The sequence below is a fragment of the Canis aureus genome, chromosome 23 (assembly GCF_053574225.1).
Source record: "Canis aureus isolate CA01 chromosome 23, VMU_Caureus_v.1.0, whole genome shotgun sequence".
Lineage (NCBI taxonomy): Eukaryota > Metazoa > Chordata > Mammalia > Carnivora > Canidae > Canis > Canis aureus.
The window spans coordinates 12,020,068-12,041,974 of record NC_135633.1 but is presented as its reverse complement, the minus strand read 5'-3'; the positions used below and the strand labels follow the sequence as shown (position 1 = coordinate 12,041,974).

At 37.1% G+C, this 21,907-nt stretch overlaps 1 protein-coding gene across 30 annotated transcripts in view; it reads right to left on the bottom strand.

The window, feature by feature from the left end:
* SOX6 (SRY-box transcription factor 6) overlaps nt 1–21,907 on the bottom strand; it is a 665,852-nt gene that overhangs the window by 83,541 nt on the left and 560,404 nt on the right. For 27 of the 30 annotated variants that reach the window (XM_077866355.1, XM_077866354.1, XM_077866356.1 and 24 more), the window contains one exon: nt 5,127–5,276. In XM_077866355.1, the coding sequence (XP_077722481.1) occupies nt 5,127–5,276 (150 nt within the window). The remainder of the gene's footprint in view (nt 1–5,126; nt 5,277–21,907) is intronic. The other 3 variants (XM_077866346.1, XM_077866372.1, XM_077866374.1) reach the window with 1 other exon arrangement.

Sequence of the window (21,907 nt, the reverse complement as noted above, 5' to 3'; positions counted from 1 at the left end):
ACAATAATAACAAAAGAAGCTAATTATCTACCTCCTTGAAGATTCATCGGAAGGAAACCTCATTAATTTCCCTGTGTTATGCTTCTATTTACATTAACTGTGTAGTTGGATCATTCTTTTTGCCAAATTAAAATCTGAATTAGCTCACATTACAGCTTAATTTCCTAATGTGTTTTCAAGGATCTAAATTAACCTAGGGCATTTACAAAGAATTATTTAAAATTTCAGCAGCTCTGTAGTGCTTTTGTGTTATTCTCTCTGAAAAGTTCCTGCAACTATAAATAGGCTCTGCAGCTAATTTTTTAATATATATTTTAAATCAAACAATTGCAAGTACTTTAAAAATGAAAACACAGGCTTCTTCTGCTCTCCTGGGCCTCTGCCCAGGGAGCCACATGCCACAGCATGGCTTCTATGTGGCTTTCTGGGTGTGGACACTCCTCATGGTCTATATTCTGGTCTCTATTCATGTTTAAAATTAATTTTTGCAAAGAGCAAGCACACATTATAATTATGTTTTACATACCATGCTATATGTAATTTATTTTTCATGTCTAAAGTGATGTCTCTTTATATTCTTTGCTACGTATATTTACAGAATGTCTATTTTAAGAAGCCTGTCCTTCTATACTGGGCACAGTATTCAAGTATCTGACTTGTAATTCTAGTGTAACCAGGAGCTTGAAAGCTAAACTCCTTGCCTTTATTTGCTCTCATTTATCCTACCATTAAACACACATAACAACATGCTCGTCATTTTAGAAATTTAGTTGTAATATAAACATAGTCATTTAAATGCTCAGTTATGAGACCTATCTTATTGTGTTCTAAAATTGTCGGCAAATGTTAATTTCTGTTTTGTTTCTGAGGAGGCATTGAGAATTTTTTTAATGTCATCTTTTAAAACACAATAGAGCTTGGAAACAGAACATCCTCTCCTTTGGGAAGAGAGCCTGACCCTAGCTGATCCTGTCTCCTTCAATACCATGGTCATTGTTTAAGGGAGGACAAAAAGAGATGCCAGAAAAGGCTCTCGGGAGGAAGATTAGAAAGAGAAAATAGAAACAACATGCACAGAGAAGCCAGGGTGTATACCAAGCACTGTGCTAGACATTTTCACATATATTTGCTCATTTAACTAGCAATAAGTCTATGAGGTTGGGCAGTATTATTCTAAATTCACAAAGGAGGAAGGGCCAGAGTGAGAGGTCATTGTCCAAAGCCACACATGGAAGGATAGCATTTGAATTCTAGTTTATTGGACTCCAAATCCCAGATCCCTTTTCTATTAAACTGTCAGAGAAAATAAGTCATGTGATAACATAGTGTTCTGTTTTTTTATCTTGGTAGGAAATAGATAATCTGGCACATCTATGTTGGAATGTACATTTTTCCATATTTAGACATAGGAGACATGACTATATCCACTGTGCATGTCAAAATATCTTACGTGTTTGATTATAATTTTACATCTCTTACTCTGCACCCACAGGGTATTTAGCCTGATTAGTTGCTTTACTCCTCTCTAGACAATAGTGATTTTTTTGCTAGGTATCTAGTTTTCTCCAAGTTTTTTTTTTTTTTTTTTTAATTTGGGGTTCATTGAGCTTCTTAGACATCTGAATTCAGAGTGTTCTTCAAAGTTGGAAAATTTTCAGCCATTACTTCTTCTAATATATTTTTCTGTTCCTTTCCTTTCCTTTCCTTCTGAGGCTTTAAGTGCATACAATAGGCCAGTTGATGTCCCACAACACTGACAGTCTTTTTTAAAGTATTTCAGTTTGGATATTTTCATCATTCCATCATCAAGTTCACTAATCTTTTTTTCTGTGGCGTCTAATCCCATCGGTACTAATCTAGTATACTTTTAATCTAAAAACTATATTTCTTATCTCCAGACATTCCATGGGTGTGTTTCATGTCTCACGTTTTCCCTCTGTCTTCTTAAACATGTAAAGTTTATGACATCTATTTTTTTCAGCTTTGAGTATACCCTGATTATTTATTTTTATAATTCAATCATTGCTACTTCTGCCAACAATGCACTGAGCAGGGGAAGCATCTACCAACTCCCAATCAAGTAAATTTCTTTTCATCATGGCAGGCTTGATATTGGTTCTCACAGCATGGTCTGGCCTGATGGAAATTTCATGGATGTTTTTTAGGAGGAAGATTTGCCTACCTCTTCATTTGGCTATAGTTAGGTGACCCTATGGTAGCTGTTTTTGCTGTCTTAACTGCTAATTCTATCATTTGTGCCATTTTGGGGTCTGTTTCTATTGATTTACTTTTTTTCCTCATTATTGCTTGTATTTCCTTGCTTGTATGGATGCTACACACTATGAATTTTATATTGCTGGGTATTGAGTTTGTGTATTCTTTCAGATATTTGTGGACTTTGTTTTAAGACACAGAACAATTTGAACAAAAGCAACATGCTTGCTTTTAAGCATATTAGGTAGGTTCAGAGCAGTCATTAATTTAGGGATAATTTGGCCCCATTACTAAGGTAACACCCTTTCGGCAACACTACTTGACACCCTCTATGTTCCAAGATCTTTCCACTGTGGCTAATGGGAATATAATCCAACCTCAGTCCTTTGTGAACCTTGCAATTGCTTTGCCTGCTGTATCTGGTATTTTTCCCTGGTCTCAGAGAATTTCCTCGTATACATAGGCTGATCAGTACTCAGCTAAATACAGGGGGATCTTCTACAGATTTTCAGTACTCTCTCTCTCTCAGTGTACAACTCTCTCCTCTCTGGTACTCTACCTCACAAACTCTATCTACCTTGGCATCCCAAAATCCTGAATGATATCCCTCTACTCAGAGAGGCTGCCATGTTCCATGTGTACCCTTCCTTGCACTATGACCTAGAAACTACCTCTAGACAGTAAGCTGGAATAATCATAGTACTTGCCTCACTTGTTTCTCTTCTCTCAGGAATCACTGTCCTATATTCCTACTGTAAATGTCTGAAAATCATTGTTTTATATATTTTGTCCTGTGTTTCAGTTGCTTAAGCTGGGAGACTAAATCTGATCCCTGTTCCTCCATTATGGCTAAAAGTGGAAATCTCGTAGGTATTTAGTTAGGATCTCTCTCAGTATATAACTAGATATTTCAATTACAACCACTATCACTATCACCATAATCTTCTTTATTATCATCAGATCTTCATCATCACAATCATCACTATACTTATATTTACAGAATACTCATTATATGCTAGAGGATTTAAGACCCACAATATTAACTCCCATTTTTCAGAGCAGAAAACTAAGGCTGAAATAAGTTAAATAATTTGCCCAAAGTGACACAGATGGTAAAAGTGGTAGAAATGAAATTTGAACAAAAAAATTCTGATTTCTGATGTTGGTAATTATAGTAGATAAAAATTCTGAGGGAAAAGAAGGTATATAGGTTATCTATGTTTAATTTTGTTACCTTCAGCAAACTATGCCCTATGTCATGTGGTCATGTTATGTACAGAGGGAAAGCAGTGATTACAGACAAAATCATATCTTAGTGACCATAATCCTTTCAATTACCAAATCATGAGATTATCTTCCGAACTTCTTCAATAATAGGTAGAAGCTATTTTTTTAAATTTAAAACATCTGCTTTAATGTCTTGATCTATATATTTTTACCCACACATACAATAAACAATCTAATAATTATAAGGAATGTTTCCTTTGTTATTAACATAAAATATAGTCAAGTCAAATTATATGGAGAACTCCCTAAGAATTTGCATGTGGTCAAGTGAGTAATAAAACTCAGTTGGCCCACAAAGCTGGAATGGTAAAAGCAGATGTAAACTTGAATTTAACCAGGGAACATTTTACTCATCCAGTAAAGGCTTGGTTTGGTAAGATTCCATTTGGCCAAGTCACTTATAAAATTACTTTTTCATGTTAAAATATCTAATACTCAATACCTCAAGTCAATAATGCTTGATATGTTCATATGCTAACAACTATAATTAAATGAAGTGCCTTGGTTTGAGTTGTAGTGTTCTGACTCTTATTCACAAACAGAAACTCTTGGAACACAAAATAGATAGGCTGTTTCCATAAGTAATGCTACCTTATTAAAAGTAAGCTGCCTATTGTAATATCTCAATATTTCTAACAACAAAGCATAAATGTTCATTTATTTCTTTGGAGAATTTAAAGCAAGGGTGGCATGAAATTAATTCCTATCTGCACATTATAAAAAATAATTTCAGTGGCTTTATAGCATTTGATGCTGTTTGTTAGCCTTAGAAGTTTCCCTTGTGAAAATTTAATAATTGCAAAATTTCTCCAAATGTAGTCCCTTTTGGGCATATTACATCTCTGCTTAGCATACCCTTCTAAGTAGATAAGTCAATGACAGAAAACAATTGTTTCTCTGAACTATATTATAAAAACCAACCAGTACCACCTATAGGTACCAGCTGCAGCACAAAGTTGGAACATATCATCTATTTCCCTCTGTTGCCAAATACTTCCTGGGTGCCACATTTTAAGACTCTGAAAATTAGTTGAGGAAAGACATCTAGTAATGTCCCAGCAGTAACTTGGGAGAGCCTGTTTATCCTCTCACAACTACACGGCATCAAAGCATGAATAGATAATGACACCACTCACTGCTCATTTGAGCCCACGTGAATTATTTCAACAAACCATACGAAGTCCAGCATTAGATTCTTTTCTGTCCCCCTTTTTTTTAAATCTAAAGTTTTGAGAACTTCCTTTTCTGATACTGTAAGTTGGCTCCCACCTGTTTAAGAAACTTCGAGAGAAAGTGTCACAAGTCTATGACAAAGACTGGTAATAAAACCATGGCCATTCATGCCAATGAGCATTAAAAAATAAAAGCCAGAATCCAAAGGGGAAAAACTCTTGAGAAGTGAATTTGCAGATTTAGGTAAAGATCTCACAATATGGCACTATTGTTATCAAAAGGGAAACACCTGTTTCTCAGTGCTCAATCATGAAGTTTACCATAAAGAGGAGCATTTGGGGTTCCTTTATGCTGCTATGCTTCCTGCTGTTTATTCCCAACCCAGTCTGGTTCACTACTTTTCTTGTGAAGCTGTTTTCCAAACTGTTTTCACAATCCTGCAAAGCAAGTACCTTAACTTGAGTTACAGGGCTGGTCCCTCTCTTTTCATTTTTTATCCCGGTAGGTGAGACTGCCCCTGCTGTGTTTGGTGGCTGTGGAGCTGATGGCATCTTTGCTCCAGGTGACACCTGCATGCTGGCCAGCTGAGCGGCATAGAGCTGCTGCAAAACAGGGAAGACAAACATTATCTCTTTAAATGCAGCTGAAATTGAGTTTCACAACAAAACAAAACAAAACAAAACAAGACAAAAAACTTACCATATTGTTAGATAACTATTTCTCTGACAGCCTTGCAATTTCTCTTTCACTATTTTTTAAAGAGGAAATAAGAGAGACCAAATAATATAAAGAAAGAGCACTAGTATGAGAGCCATTGTCCTGTTCTTGGTCCTTTGAGCAGTAACTTTATGAACCCGAACAAAGGACTTGGTTGCTCTAGAACTCAGTTTCTTTGGTACAAAAAGAAATTTGACTAAATCATTTTCTATCATTCTTTCTAGTGCCTAAAATTGATATAAAAAGTTCTTCAAATGTCAGTATGTCCATTCATGTGATTTTAATATTCATGAACTAAGAAATTAGTCTGAACTTTCCTAGGGATTCCTATAAGAATATTGTTCTTATTCAATATCAACCAAACTTCTCAGGGGGATGCTGATCCTTTTGGATGATAAGAACGCTGCCCTCAAGATCCCTGAGGCCCAACAGCAGTTACTGTTTTCTCAGGGTCTTATTTCTAGGCCACATATAACATAATCCTCAAGAGAATATAGCCATATTCTTGACAAAAAAATGAAATGGAATGGAATGAAATGGAATGAAATGAAATGAAATAAAATAAAATAAAATAAAATAAAATAAAATAAAATAAAATAAAATAAAGCTTCTTTTTCCCAGCATAGGTATCAAATCCTTAACTATTGACTTATTAGCTTTTGGGTGAAATTGGTAATAAGTGAATGTGTTAATCTGCTATGGTTAACCAGAATTCAGATACCTCAATCTTTACACTATTTAATGCTTGGAAACTCCATTCAAATATTTTCTTTTCTTCTTATAATCGAGATTAAGCCATTACCTTGATAGTCATATTTCTATCATAATAAATAGAAAGCTTCCTAGTTCATCAACCACAGAGAAAATAGCTCAAACTTTGCCATATTAGTAAGGGAAAAAAAAAACAGGTGGTTTGTATGTAATTTCCAGCATTACTATCATTCAGATGGACAAATAAAAAAAATTACAGTAATCAAAAACAGACCTTTCAGCACATGTAATTAAATGAAAGCTTAATAAAGAATAATTTGCAAGAGCCAGATGTGCTTATGTCATGATTGTTGCTTTCTTTGGAACAATTTTTCTAATATAACAAGCCTCTAAAGAAATTAAAGTTTCATAATTCTGTGTGTGCAATGACTCAGTGGCAAGAAAAATTCACAAGTAAGAGTCAGTCAAACTGCTAGAATTTAGAGAGAGAAAAGGCTGCCTCTTCTGTTTCCTTTTTACTCTGTGGTATCCTTTTCCTTTGAAATTCAGCCAGGTGTCTTCAAAGAAGGGGGGGCAAGTGAAGCTTCTGAAAATTTTCTGCTTGGATAAAGCCACTGAAGAAAAGTTTTATACTGAATGGAGTGAAGATGGTTGAGAGCTGAAAAAATGTGGGCCACACAGTATCTGGCGTCATGACCAATATGCCCTCCTACTGAGTATTAAAGAGTCATGAAATCTTAGAGAGGCAAGAGTCCTTAGACATCATTTATGCCTCCATTTTCCCTCAATAATTCAAAGATCAGAAGAAATTCAATTTTACTCAATTTTGAGTCCTCCAGGGGACTGCAACTAGTGAAAAAAAATGCAGAAAAACAAATCTTCGGGAACAAATCTATTTTTTAAACAGCTAAATCCAGAAAGCCTTCAGATTGAACAATACAGCCGCTTTTTAGAAAAAATGTTACTTGCTTCCTCTAAAGCTTTGATAACCGTTTACTTTATATCCCTTTCTAGTGGTTTGTGCCTAAGAGAGGAAAGACCCCAGAAATGCTGAGACTCCTCAGAGCTCCTTGTAAGCTGTGATCAAGGATAGTAGCAAGAAGCAGCATCGCCACATACCATATAACTTACAGAGCTGGGTAAACTGGACAGTAGGATGTCAGATAAGATTTAGTAGAATAAGCTTTGAAATAAAAATCAGAAAATAGAGCCCAAAGTAAAGATAGAAGGTGCTCACAAAAGGTAAATATTGTCACATTTTGTCTTACAAAACATATAACTTGAGATCTAAGTACCATGCTTTTCAGACTGAAGACTTTCAGATCTGGCCTAGATAAAAAGAATGCCATTCGTTGAATAGGTGCAGGTTTACTAAACGATTTCACAGACAGCTCATCTTCTAAGCTAACATTAATTGAATATGTTCTATGTGCAAGGCTCTGTGTTAGAAGCTGTAGAGGATTCAAAGTCTTGGAACAAGAACACAGCCTGGAGAAGACAGAAGATACAGATCCTAAACACCCGATGTGCCCCTTCTTGGGGTGCTTATCGCTTTTTTAAAAATCTGTGTTTAGTTGTGCAATTATGTCTTGTCATGCTCAATAGACTGTAAGCTTACTGAAGTCACAATCAACCTGATAATTTCTGAGTGCCTAGCAGCAAGAATAGTGCCTCACAAATAAGAGCTAACCAATCAATATTTTCTGAATTAACGTACTATATAAAACCACTGCATGTTAGGAACGAGAGACATTCTCTATAAATGAAGCAGCAGAAGTGATATATGATTATATTTATTTTATGCAACAAATAATTTTATGCTGTTGAGTTAAAAAAAAATAAAAGGAAAACAAACCCAGCCCAAATGAAATTACATTGTTTCACAAGAAATGGTTCTTTTGAAGTCATTTGTTAGAATGTTAACAAGAAAGCTTTTCAATAACTGCTAGCTTCAGTCAACTCTCTTCAACTTTTCTGACACAAATTCTACTTCTTGAGCAGCAACTGAGGGGGTAATTCCAATTTTTCTTCTTAGTCTAGTTATTTATGAATTTAAAGATTCTTTAAACGCTACTGCATCCTTTTTTGGAAGAACATAAAATATGAGTTATTCAAATAAATAGCTTTAGTTCAAAAACTCCTTTGCAGGCTAATGGTTTGGGAAAGAGAAACGTTAAACTCTGATTAACTAGTACATAAGAGTTTACAAAAGTGTCATTCCACATAAGATTCTGAGATCATAGTTCACAGTCTCAATGATGATAATGATGAATATTCATTTCCAAACACAGTTGAGGTTTACAAAACCAACAATGTAGTAAAGCTTATAACAGGCTTAGCCAAAGTCTCATAAACATTTAAACTTTGGTGAAGACTTGTTTCTGTAAATATAGATTTTTTCCATTTCAATTTTGAAAAATGTTCAATGATTGTTTGGGATATTGTTTCTTTATCCAAGATATATAAAAGATATGCAGGGCATACATGTCAAAAATGAGCCTAGCTAAATATTTTTCAAAATTATAAAATCACTCATATTTTATAGGAGCACTTTAAGAAATGCTTTTACTGTTTTATGGTTAAAAATATTCCACCTTTAATATTATTAGTTCAGTTTTAATAAAGTAGCCAGTATTAAGATTTTGGTAAGTTGAAAAATGAACTTAGCTCCTAGAACTGAAAGGGCCTCACCAAATCATTTAGTCTAGTCTTACCTCCTCATTCTACTGATGAGCAGAGGGCCGTAGAAGAGAAGTAACATGCTGACAACAGTATAACTAGTTAGCATTGGTAGTAGAAGAACACTCTAGCTCTCATTTCAACATTACCATTTAAAGTAGAAATGACTATATAACGAACCAACCTTTGCACCTTGCAGGTACGTTTCCAGTATTGATAAATTTGTCCAATGACAAATCTTTATCAAATGCTTACCATAAACTAAACATTATGCTAAATACTTGGAGGGTCAACAACAAGAGACTCAGAAATAGTCTTCATCTTAATGGAGCTAGAAAGAAAAACTGACATTAAATAAATGCTTAGACAGTAACTATGAATTATGGTTAGGTTAAGTGCTGAGAAAGAAAAATACAGAATGTCAAAAGACCATTGAACAAAGGTATTTAGCATAGTCTGGAGAATCAAAATAGCTTCTCTAAGGAAGTGATACTTTAAGAAAGAATTATCCAGCTGGAAAGGTTATAAAGAACATTCCAGAAAAAAGAAAGATTATTATGGCTCTGAGGTAGAAAAGAAGAGAATATTTCAAGAAACTAACAAACGGCCAACATGGCAGGACTGTTGAGTGAGGGTGGAGTGGCATGAGAAGGATCTGGAGATGGGTGGAGTCTTATAGGTCACATTAATCATTTTAGACTTTATTCACCAAAAAAGAAGTATCTAGAAAAAGCAATGAACTAAAACCAAGACACAAAGAATCTTTCCTGTGCTTTACCTCTAATTCACTGACCAATCTTTTAAATAAATTAGATTAAGTCCTATGAAGAGCTCATAAATCCATAAACATCTACCTCTAGTACTGTTTCTAGAGATCTGTGTCCTGAGACTTGCCCTAAAGAAAAACATATCTTGCATTTGGATCCTGGTGATACTTTAATAACTAGGCCTACTTACATTCAACACAAAACAAATAGGTCCTACAAAACTCAGCCTTATGGTGAAATTCTTGAGTGCCTTAGAGTATATACACTGGTCTATAGTCAGGATCTAAAAATTTTATCGTGTCAGAATCATTTTATAACACTATCACGCTTGGGAATAGAGGCCTGCTTTACCCCCAATACAGCCAAATTCATGTCAAATTATAATGAGTGGTGTCACAGTCTACTACTTAACATAACATGAAATATACACATATATGTACCTACTTTGTGTGATAAAATCATGTAAGATCTCCAATAGAGAGCCCCATAGAAAAAACAGTGCGAGGCCTGTATTCTCATAATCACATGATTTTCACATAACCACATAACCACTCATCCAGCCATTCAATCATCACCCCCATTCATTCACGTGTTCATTCAACAAATATATATTGTGCGCTAACTCAGTCAGGTTCTATGTCAGGTATTTTACACTTATTTTTTTATTTAGTTTTCAAAATAATTATATAAAATGGGAATTATTATCTATTACAGAGTCAGTCTGACTTTAAAGTCCATGTGCTTTAAGTAAGCTATACAGTGAATTATAATGAAACCCATTTCCTGTCTCTAGCCACCAGACAAGAATCATTGTCCAAGGAGAAGAGAGATTCTGATGTTGCTGCTGTTCCGAGTTCTCAAATAGCAAACTGTATTTCCAGATGTCTTACAGTGACTTTTTCTTAAATGGCACCTCACAGTCCTCAAATATGGAAAGAGTTAATGGTGCCACCAGCCACCTTGAAGGTGCAAGGGGCACGATTGTGATCTAAACAACCCCTTTCTGCAGCCAATCTTTGAGCCATAATAGAAGATATTCGAAATACCCTAGTGACACATATTTAATAGGTGGATAAAGTAAAAATAACTATGCAGAGTATAGGTAGAAATGGGAGAACTTGATCAAAATGGAAATTGGCACCAGTATGCTCCTGTATATGGAAACCAACAGTGAAAAAGCAGGCACACCTTCACACACTAGATTCTCTTTGGAGTAAATTCTCCTGTGTTTTGTCATTTCAATTAGAAAGGGCATTTTAAAGTGGCCTGTCGGAATCTGGCCCAGAGAGAAAGAAAAAACATTTTCCCTCAAACACAACTAGCCTATTGGTGGATAATGAAGAAAGGAAGGGAAGGAAAATGCTATTCTATAAAAACAGATTCGATAGGTACTACTGAGAGCTTTCAACCCCGACCCTTATAGTTACCTCACTTGCTGTAACTCCACATAGTATCTGGGAACCCCGTATCTCCAGCCCTGGTTAACTCAGGTTCTGTTCTTGTGTACCACACACTACTGAGGGCAGTGGGGGCAACTGGAGATGTTGGAGGAAACAAGCAGGGTGGGTGAGGGGTGTCTTTAAGGAAATGAAGGTCATTATTTACTTGACTGATCCTGCCTAACACTAGGCCCCAAGCCTGGCTCAGTTCTCCAGGGACATCCTGGGTTTTGTTACCTTCTCAAAACAATGCTGATGACCATTCCTCTGCCTACCAAGCAAGGCATGCTATAAAGCTGGACAAGTTCAGCTGTGAGTCTGTGAAAAGGTGGAACGGAGACAGGGGTAATTAAGCAGCATGATTTAGTGCTTGTTCAGCACAGGGAAGAAAATATGTCAGTAACAACTCATTACAGACTGGTCGGGGGTTGGTGGAGGGGGTGTGCTCAGAGAAAGCTTAAAAATAATTTGAAAGAGATCACAAATACTTTTACTTCTCATAAACCTCCAATGTCAACAAAACGATCCAGGAAATATAGCTGTGGTTTTATGGAAGGAAAGAACTGAAGTCCTTGTTTTTCAGCATAGAAGGTACTTGTTTAGCTATACCCCTAATATTTGACACCAAAGAAAATTGGCTGTAGGGATAGGAGATGAAAAGGAATAGGGGGAAGAGCTACCACTCTCCCTTCTCACGTATTGGGCTAATTTCTAACTCAGCCTCCTTGCTTCTCTTGCCATATTCTTTCTTTCCCTATTAACTCCTCATGTTTGTAAAAATTCTACTCATCTTTTGAATCTCAAGTCAAAAAACCACTTTTTCCTTAAAGCCTTATCTGACCCCTGCCTCCTTTGTGCTCCCACCAGATCTCTTCTATTCCTGTGTAGTCTGTGGAATGTTTTTTTTTTTTTTCATGTCTTTATCTCCCAGTAGATTCCAAGCTCCTTAAGGGAATGACTGAGTCTTATTTATGTCTCTAGCACCTAACATCATGCTTGACATTTAATAGATGCTCTGTTACCACCAACCACTAAAACTCCTTGATTTTCCTTCTTGTCTCTATCATTGGAATCATTATCATTTCTGCCCACACCCTTTTCTTAGGATACCTTTCCTCACACCTGTCAAAAAGGAACTCCAGAGATGGAATTCATCTTTCTCTGTTTTGGTTTTCTTGAACCTATAAGCATGTGGGTTCATTAAGTCATGCACTGATTTTCTTGCAAGGGAACACCAGATAACACAATGTTAGCAGGAGAAAGAACTGTAAACATCATCTAATCCAATCCCTTTGCTTTACAGATGAGGGAAACTCAAGCCTAGTGGAAGGAAGGTGATTTGCATAAGAATACCAACTGGAAGGCAATAGATAGAAGGAAATCTAGAACCCAGGCTCATTATTTGCCCCCCTCTGGTGTTCACACAGACTTGTCTCCTTGTCCTCTATTCTCTTAGGGAACTCAGTGCAAATAGAATATGTATATTTTATCAGAGCTCTAGATCTGGACTACATAAAACCATTGTTTTCCCACAATTCCCCTAGAACTAAAAGATAAATGGATCCTATATGTACTTGAAAAATAATTATTGGGCACCCGAGAATAATTTATGTTGTAGAATTCTATTTTAATATTTGTTTTAAAATGTACAAATTTGAAAATGCAACTACGGTAATTAGCTTAAGGTAATTATAATCATGTGAAGGTGTTTTCAGATTTTTAAAATTAAAGTTTATGCAAATACATAAGGGGCCAAAAATTTGTCTCAGGTGAGAGCAGACCTATTTTACTCTCTTTGAGACTTCAGCCATTTGCCTTTCCACAACAACCAAAGGAAAAATAGGACAAGCATTGACCGTAAGCCATTGGAAAGCCAGGACCTGTTTAATTCATTTCATTATCCCCTGCAGCCGGCTCAAGAATGTCAAGTAAAGAAAAATGAATCGAAAAAAGAGTTTTCCTGGCTAGAGATCCTCTTGCCTATTTTCCCAAGCACTGACTAGCTCCTCTGACATAACCCATTGTGCTAACAGGGTGGGGAGGCATGGGGAGAATATGCTGGGTGTTGAGAAGAGAAGCTATAAAAGAAAAAGAAAAGAAGAGAGAGAAGAGAAGAGAAGAGAAGAGAAGAGAAGAGAAGAGAAGAGAAGAGAAGAGAAGAGAAGAGAGGGAGAAAGAAGAAAGAAAGAAAAAGAAAGGAAGGAAGGAAGGAAGGAAGGAAGGAAGGAAGGAAGGAAGGAAGGAAGAAAGAAAGAAAGAAAGGAAGAAAGAAAGAAAGAAAAGAAAGAAAGATCGGCGAGAGGCTCAGGTCAATGGTCCTACCTTCACATGAAGAGAACTTTAAAAAAAAAAATTCTGAATCCATCAGGTTGAGCGCCCAGTTAGTCATCTGCTGCACCAACAAAACAAAACAAAACAAAACAAGACAAAACAAAACAAAACAAAACAAAACAAAACACAAAACACCAGAATTCCTTCTTGGATTACAGCAATTATATTGGAATGCATTCAGAAGAGCTTTTCCTCATGGAACATAGTTGCACAGTACACACAGTGACCCCCAGTAATTTTAATAAGAAAACTGTCTCTCCGTGCTTCTTCCCGGTATCTTTCTTTCAGGGTGCCAAATAAAGTATGGAAATACATAATGCCTTATTTACAGAAATGAAGTTCAGTCATTGAAACAATTAGTACTTTGGTTCTTAAAGCAAGATATTCAAAGAGGTGATAATGAGGGCAGTTGGAAATCGACATTATGGGAATGAATCTGTTTTCCTTCTGTTTCCAAGAGCTGGGCAGGCAGCGCTGAAGAGCCCCAGCTCTCTGAATGCACTCCAAGTGGTACAGCTTGCATTCGTAAGGCTCCTTTAACTCTCTCCTCACAAAGGCCTTAGTTCATTGGGGGAAACCGTAAACTAGTGCATCTTGACTCCACCAATAGGAAATAAAAACTCGTCAAAGGGTCCCGAAGGTGGATTTGAAATCTAAATGTTACTTCCCATAGCCTTTAAGTCACAGGGAAGTTTCAGTGGGTATATATATTTGAGTACATGTGTTGAGTTCAATAAAGTACTTTTTTCATAAATGAGTATATGCTAGGCTCCTAATATTGAAAAGCATCATTTCTTTGTAACCAAAAGGTGAATTTTGGTTCAGATTCATTCAAAAATCATTTACTGAGTAGTTACTAATGACCAGGCATTACTTGGGAAAACAGAAGTGAGCAATGGCTTTGGGGCAGGGAGAGGGCAAGAGAAGATATGTAAATCTGATGCTAATATGCACTGCTGAATATAAAGTGACAAGGTCTATGGATATGGGGAACGGGGGTGTTTAAATATGGACAAGGTCAGGAAAGCGAAAATAAATGGCATTTGAGTAGAGATCTACCTGTAAAAAGGGAGGGAGGGAGCCAGGCCACTACCAGGGGATAGCACCCCAGGCAGAGGCAAAGATGAATGTCCCTAAGCAAAGAGATGCTTGTGCTTGGAATATGTGAGGAACCACAGGGAGCCCCGTGTGGCTGGAGCAGAGGAAGCTGGGCAAAGGATGATGGGTCAGATATCAAAAAGAGAGCAAGGGAGCCAGATCATGTAGGTCTCAAACACCATCAAACAGACATCGGATTCCATTCTGAGTTTCCGGGAAACACCATTACAACAATATGGCAGATCTGGAAATCCCTCAGCAATACCCACAGAAAAATCTGGAGGTATGCCAGGACTGCCTTGCCTTGGCCCACGATGATTGCCAAGAAACCAGATGCTGTTGCTTGAAAAATATTCTACAACTGCTCAGCGTCTATGCCCTTCGATTTCCATCCATAATGAAGCCTCCAAAACAACAGAATGAAGACAAATATGATTGAGTACGCAATGAAAAAAAAGTTTTTATTTAAATTATTAAATATATATACTCAGAAAAACAAAATTGCATGAAACAAAAGTATAATATTTTCTAAATGCTATTTTTCTTCACTTTAATGAAAGGACAGAACAAATGTTGCTGGTTAAAAATAAACATGTTTATTATATGTAAATGTTTTTAGTGTTTTTAAACCGAACTTGGTTTTTAATTTCTCAGGAGACTATGGAAGACTGAACACAACAGTCATGCTAATGAACAAAATTCATACCTATGATGAAATGTAAAGATTTATTAAACAGAAATTTCATGTTAATGATATTAACATGAAATGTACACTTGTAATAAATATTGAGGGAGATAAGGATGTATTTTGAATTCACTTTTAAGTGATCAAGTAAACTTGACAAGGAATAATACAAAATGTCCTCTTCTTACTTCCTTTTTTATTTTCTTCTATATTTTTAAAATCCAAATAAATGTTTTACCCTGTTTCAGAGCCACCTACACTAACTGTCATTTTTTGAACTGCAAATTATTAATATTGCCAATTGGAGAAGTTCAGCATATTTTGCAGTATGTAAATATGCCATCTGTATCCTACAGTAATACCCATGGCTTACTCCCTAATTAGCAGAAAGGAATGATACCTTATCCGTAGCAGCCACGGTAAAAATCATTCAAAAAGTGTGTAATAAGCACACAACACACTTTATTGTCACTAGATTTGATACTGATTACTGTATCAATAATTCACCTTTAAAAATCCTTATAGCAGATGAAGCAGGTAATGCTTAATATAAAGGACTAAAGAATACACGTAGAAAAATAAGGGTTATACGTTGCTGTGACAGGCAGGACATTACAGTGATTAAGAGGCCACACTCCTTCATCAGAACTATGTAATCTAAGGCAAGGTTATTTCATCTCTCTGGGTCTTAAATTTCCACATCTTTAAAATGGGAAACATAACAGTACCTACTCCGAAGACTGTTGTACAGAGTGAATGAGCTAATGCACATGACATACTTAGAAGAAGGGCACACTATAAAGACTCAATTCTTGTAGGCTCTTATTCCTCTCAGTATATTCCTCTTTAAGAGATATCACTCCAAAGATCTTACTCAGAAAAACATCTGGCATTTTTATTCAATTTAGCAAAAATGTATTAGGGATCCAAAGACGGAGAGGATCTGCTGCCTCTCAGGAACTCCTGAGCAAGGATAGGAAGGAGAAAGGGAGAGAGATTCAACATGATAAACAGCAGCAGGGAAGCATTTGCAAATTACTACTTCATGAAACACCATCACTGGGAACAATTAGGGATTTTTTTTCCTTGGCTTTATTGAGATCTTAGCAAATAATACTGTGTCAGGCTTACGTGTACAATGTGGCGATGTGATATATGTATATAATGTGAAATGATCACCACAATAATGTGAGTTAACACACCCATCACAGTTAGTTTTGACTGCTTACCTGAAAGCTCTGGAATGAGATCCAACACTAACTAAAACGTATAAAGAATCCTAGAAAATTATTTTGCCAAAAAGAAAAAAAAAGTAAAGAAATCCTGAGCAGAATGAACAGCAAGCCCTAGAACACATGCAGTGTTTAGACTAACAGAGCTTCTGTTCTTTTATTAACGTCTCCCTTCCAGCTCATTCCTTCAGACTAGAACCCAAAGACTGCTTCACAGACTAGGATGGTCTCACTAAGGGCCAAGATGGCTTTGAGAAGCCTCAAGATTTATAAAATGTGGCACTTCTCTCGTACAGGGAAACCACCCTCGGCTATTCATTTAGGGAACAGGAACTTTGTTCTGTTCTTGTTTCTTTTTTTGGCCATTGTTGGACAGAGAAAATCTCGAAGCATTCCAGGTCCTAATTTGGGAGGGATATTTTAGAACCTCAATACCTTGTGGAAGCTTCCCGTAACACCTTTGGAAAACTCTCATTACATGATGTGAAATCGCAGCTTTAGTTTGTTAAGAGGGCACGATTCCGAGTGGACCGTGAAATATTTATGTCTCTGTGCAGCTCTTTGAAGGAATAATCTTATGTTTTTGTGCCTGTCCTGGGTCAGAGGTTCAAATCATCACTTCTTTCTGTCACTCCTTATATGTTTTACTATAATTTACAGCTCAGCAAGAGGACTCATAAAACAAAAGTGTCTATTTTATTTCAGCAACTAATTCTAGTTAATCAAAGATTTCCAGCCAAACAACCCAGCATGAAACTCTGCGTGGAAAATATGAGGAGAACAAAGCATTTTGTCAAATAACACATCTCATGATGTAAACACATATGTCTCTTAGAGGGAATTTTATCGTTTCCACATTATCGGCATACAAAAGGAGCATTCTTGTCGCAGACCTGGTGCAACTGTGGAGGCATCGTCATTGGAAACAAGAGCCTGATTAGGTTCCCACACAGATATGAATAGACTTTCCTTTTTTAGTGAAATCGCTGCTTTTATTCCTTTTTAAAACAGACTGGTAATTGTCACCCTAAAAACACTGAATTGTACTAGGGCAACATTTGTTTCTGCTCTTTTTTCCCATCTTTTTAGAATCAGCCAATAACGTTACTATCCCTTCTGGTTGGTCCTCTTCTGGAAAGTCTGAGTTAATCCACAGCTGTGTGAATGTGAAAAAGGGACACAGCAGGCAAAGTCTGTTGGGTCTCTTGTCTGCTAATAAAGTGCACAGTCTGCAGGACAGATGTTAAGAGGATCTGTTAAATAAGTCAGTGGCAGAGATCCTGACCTCCGCCAAGGAACATTTTATTATTCCAGAAAGGGGCATAATTGCACAATTAGAAGCACTATAGCTTTTCTTTATAGATTTTTACTCTTTGCTTCATCATTTGGTTGAAATATAGCATCAGGGCGCATTCACTGAGAAGCAATTGCTAAATATGATTGGGTTTAGTACAAACTTCAGATTACAAGATTTCCCCAAATCCCAGGGAAATGGTTGGACCTTGGCTTTGCTTCAATCTTAAACAGTTTTGTTTATTCTGCATGTATCATTACACTATTTGTATAGTTTCACTTGCCACAGGGTACCATTGTACTAAAGGGACTATGAATCTTACCAAACATAGTTCCCTAACTATTAAATCTAGTGTAATGGGAAATGTAAACTAGAGATCAAATTAATAGAGGAATATCACATCATAAAGTTGCTCGCTATACCTTATACCGCTTTACCATTTACAGTGTGAATAAAATCATGTCTGCCACATGCATTGCAAATTCCCAAGTGTGGTGTAAAAGGCACTTGGTGATCTGACCCCTTGCTTACCTTTCCAAACTCACCAACTATTGCTCTGGTATCCTTGGCCTGTGCCAGACTGTTTGTCATTTTCTGAATGTGCCATGCTGACGACTGCTTCCACACCTACAGACATGCTGTGCTCTGTCTGGAGTGCTTTTTCTCTTCTCTGTTATCTCTGCCACTCTGTATCCTTGCCCCATAAACCTACTTAACTTCCACTCTCCTTTCAAGATTCCATTCTAACATCATCTCATCCATGAAGATTGCCAATACTGCCCCAGGCAGAGCTTAACACTTCTTCCTCCCGTAGTGTTTTCATTCTGGATACACATCTATTTTAATAATTGTCACACTGTCTACTAGATTGTAGACCCTCTGAGGGCAGAGATCAAGGTCTGATATTAGTGTCTCTTGAGTAGAAAAGCATGCTTACCACATGCAATAGATACTTAATAAACATTTGGGAATTATTGTAGGAGTGAATTAATTAAATAATAAATCCTTTTTTTCATGTTAATATAAGTTTATATTCTGGCCTTATCACTACTATCAGCACTGGTACAGGGTCTTATACTTGAATGTGCTTTATATTTTTTTAAGGGTACTCTTCATTAGGTTGGTACATTCGGTTGCAAAAAATAAATATTTCTACAAAAACTCATCTCCATCCACCTGCACCAAAGATTGGTAGAGACATGAGCTATACTGTCCTCTTGGCCATATCTTGACTTGGTTCAATTCATTTTTTATAAATTTATTTAAAAGAAGCAATCAAATTTAGCTCTTCCCAGCATTGCCTCACAATTCTGCATACCCCAATCCAGGCCATTTACAAGCTGTGTGGCTTTGGTCAAGTTAATCCATCTTTCTGGGCCTCAGTCTCTTCAACTGTAAAATCAAAAGCTTTACCTAATACTTGAGAGTGTATAAAGCACTTTTCATAAGGATTTTCCCATATTTATTCTTCACAACTGCCCTTTGGGGTAAGTATTATTCCTAATCCCAATTAATGGCATCTGGGCATATGAAGATTAATTTGCCCATGCTCATGGAACCAATGGTAGAGTTAAGATTTGGCCCTCAAAGCCTCTGAGGGTCTTTTCAGCTCTGGGAATCTATGCAGTTTACAATCTCATTGCTTATTTGTGAAGGACTTTCTTTCAATATGGTGGCATTTTTTTTCTTGATTAGTGTAAAGTTCAATTTAAAGTACCGTATTTGTTGCCTGGCCATCACTTCTTTCTAAAGAGCGCTGCACTGGGCCTTATGCTTTTTGAATTCAGGAACAGTCATCTGGCATCGATATTAGAACAAAAAGATTTCAAAAAGCTGACACACAACCAGCTTGGTCAACCAGAAAGTGGATATATTTATATACATATATGCCAAGATATTTGCCACATGTTATCTGTTCTTATCACTTTGAAGCATTGCTCATTTAGTTGAGTTCCTCCCTAGGCTATTACCATAAGAGGTCAATAACCTGCTCAGCTTGTGCATGTAGTATATGTTTAAAAAAATTTTTTTAAACTAATGAATGAATAAGAGAGGTACTAGTATAAGGGTGTGGAGAGAAATGATGTTTATTGAGTATTTGCCATGCAGCAGACATTGTGCTAGACTACGGGATTGTGTTACTTTGTTTAACCCTTACAATATGGAAAGTGTCACTGTCTCCATTTCACAGATGAGGAAACTGAGGTGCAGGGAAAGTTAGCTCAAGGTTACATAGCTTTTTGTTTGTTTGTTTGTTTTTGGTCACATGGCTCTGTTAACTGACAGGCCTTGAGGAACCAAGAAGCACTGCTTTCTTAAAACTTTCAAGCCATTCACTGTTATATAGACAGAAAACATGCCAGAGAGCAAGCTGGTTGCTGAGTGAAGAGGAAGCATGTCACTCCAACACATGGTGGCAAATTGTCACCTAACGATATACAGTCATCTTCCTGTTTCAGAGTGAAGTCTATTTGTGTTTGGTGCCGTTTTATAATCAGGTGTGGCACAGGTGGATCTAAAATCAGGAACGGAATGGTTGGATATAGATGAACTATGGATGACTATTTCACTCTGCTACTAAAAAATGTCTCTTTATTAAAATGATTAAGAAATGGCTGGTTACTAAAATGACTGGTAAATGGGTGGGAAAATGAAGGACTTCCACCCAAATCAGTCACAACCAGGCTTCTATTTTCTCAACAAAGCTTCTCACTCTCTCCTGGTTGTGTTAGCTCTAAGCCAATGACTTAACCGTGCATTATCCGGAGACGGCCCCCTGGGTCCTGGAGCACACTTGCTTGGACGTGAAGAAAATGTTAGGAGCAGGTAAACAGCCACACCGCAGAGAGCGGCATCTTTTTGTAGGGGGGCTAAGGAACTCCTAAGCCCTGGAGGGCAATTCCAGTGTAGTAAGGACCACATGGGGCACACGCTCCACTGCGTTTACTGACAGCGAGTGTTTCTCCTGCCTTCTTCTTCTTCTTCTTTTTAATGTATTTGCTTTTTTCTTTTTAAGCAGAGCAAGTGATACTCCATTGAGAATGCGATGCTAAACCACTTTTCCTTCAGAGTTTTTAAACTGGGCCTCTGAGAAGGAGTTTGATACAATTCAATGACTGAAGTAATACCTTTGTCCATTTGAGCATTAAATGGCCCGTTGAAATACAGCTTAGTTAGAGGGAATTTCAGAAAATAGTACTTTCTAATTTTTTTTTTTTTTAATTTCTCTCCCAGCTGACTCGAGCAGAGCTTGGAAAATGCAGCTCAATCACTTTCCACAGCCTCTCAGGTCAGCCTCTCACCAGTGTTAATTAAATATAACCCCCTTAGAATACGAGAGGTTAAGTGAGAGCAACACTGTGTTCTTCTCCAGTATACTACTGTGAACACAACTGGCCATAATCTGTTTATAAGAAGGCTGCCTGGAATATAGAGGTCTCACTAATGAAAGATTCTAAGAGGAAAAACTATATAATGCATTAACTGTTCATCACAAAATATATTTTAAACTACCCATTTCTATATCCATTGTGCTTCCATAACACATATCATGAAGGAAATTGGTGTAACAGATGGTTTCAGCTCTGGGTAGCAAATGCAGACCGGTTTTCAGTGTGATAAAGTAAAACTGTAAAAGCCAGTGCATAATTCAGTCAATCTCTTACCTAAAAGTCTGCCTTCCTCTCAAGTTAGATAATTTGCCCCCAATGGCTATGGGCATTAGTGTATTTTCTCTTTTTAGCAGACGCCTTATCTTCAACTCGACCAAACTCTAAAACTGGGAAATTGCTGGAATAATGGCTCTATCCTAGCCACTTTCAATTAGAAGTCTTTTTAAGCTATTGGGTTTACAGTTTTAAAAAGTTCCATACACTGTCCAGAGCTATTTGTAAACGAAATCACTTAAAATAAAGCTCTTTAATACTCTATAATTAGTCTTGTCTCTCTGAACATGACTTTACTGTAAAGGCTCCTTCCTGACTCTCCTATTGTCCCAAGATTGCTGAGAAGAACGCAGCCAAGCGATAATTCAACATTATTGCTGCTTCAGTGCACTAATCACTTAAAGAGCGGCAAAGACTCTGTGCTCTCTGCCCCACAGCCCCCGCAGCCTCCTGGCCCGAGGCAGGCATCCCGACCCAGCCACGTCCAGATGTCAAGAGGAATCCTCAGCTCCTGATGCAGCAGGCGCTCCATTCCAGTATGGTCAAACATCTGCTTCCTCTGCTGGCATGCAACCTGCTGAACACGCTCAGAGGGCAGCGCAGGCTAGGGATGGG